This window comes from Rhagoletis zephyria, unplaced genomic scaffold, assembly GCF_001687245.7.
Source record: "Rhagoletis zephyria isolate East Lansing unplaced genomic scaffold, Rhagoletis_zephyria_1.1 Rzeph_scaffold_85620, whole genome shotgun sequence".
NCBI lineage: Eukaryota > Metazoa > Arthropoda > Insecta > Diptera > Tephritidae > Rhagoletis > Rhagoletis zephyria.
Window position 1 is genome coordinate 1 of NW_016242668.1, and position 1,017 is coordinate 1,017.

Below are 1,017 nucleotides of genomic sequence, written 5' to 3' on the forward strand. Positions count from 1 at the left end.
GATTGTGTTTAAAACCAAAATTTCTTTATAGGTTTGTTGCCCCAAAACGATAGAGATAGTGGAAGAAGAGGTGAGAACAACTACAACAGGTACCTAAATATGTTGATGTTGGCTAAGCCTAGGAAATGAGTTTAAATTTTATCTACCCTTTAACCAGAAGCTGCTCTGGAGGAGAGAAAATGCGAAACTCCCAATCAAGTGGCTGGTATTTGCTTATCACTCATTCAGTGCAAATCTTTAATGAAAATAATGCACAAAAATGAGTTTTTCGAGAATGATATGCAATACTTGCGTGCCAGTTTTTGTGCAGATGCAGATAGATTTCCGATGGTGATTACTAAAGCTGAAAGCTTTCTTGTATATATGTATTAAAAGTTTACACAATATTTACTAGGTTTGCTGTCCCGATATTTCAATGACTGAAGGTACATTCTTACCAATGCCTCCATACTGCGGAAAAGTATTAGTAGAAAATAATACCGATGATACTGCTACCACAACAACAGATATCGATGAATATCCCTGGACGGCATTGCTCGTCTACACTAATCGTAATTTTCAGATTGATATTTCAGTAATACAACAATAACAGCTGGTCATTCTCTTTTCTTTCCCGCAGCAAGAGGTCAACTCAGTTTTCCCTGTGGAGGTACGCTTATCCACGAGCATTTTGTGCTCACCGCTGCGCATTGTCTTGAAGTGGAAGCTGGTATTAGTAAGTTAACTGGCGTACGCTTGGGTGAATGGGCTACTCAAGTGAGTAAGGATTGTCAAAGTAAAAATGCCGAACACGAACTCTGCGCACCCACACAACATGATGTGGCTGTAGAAAAGTTGATTACTCATCCAGAATACAATTCGACGAATAACGACTTAGCACTGCTGCGCTTAGCTGAAGTAATTTCATTTACTCGCTTCATTATTCCGATATGTTTGCCTTTCGACAGTAGCCACCTTGCGTATCCTTCGGTAGACACCACTATGTACGTTGCCGGTTGGAGCGCAAAGAGCGCGAGT

At 40.3% G+C, this 1,017-nt stretch overlaps 1 protein-coding gene across 1 annotated transcript; it reads left to right on the top strand.

The window, feature by feature from the left end:
- Positions 1 to 15: 15 nt before the first annotated feature.
- On the top strand, positions 16 to 1,011 carry LOC108357845 (serine protease easter-like; the record flags this gene model as incomplete). The annotated part of the gene is made up of 4 exons (XM_017608915.1): positions 16 to 89; positions 158 to 330; positions 395 to 551; positions 620 to 1,011. Coding segments are annotated over exons 2-4 (639 nt in total), but the record flags the coding sequence as incomplete, so codon positions are not given.
- Between the last annotated feature and the right edge of the window lie 6 nt (positions 1,012 to 1,017).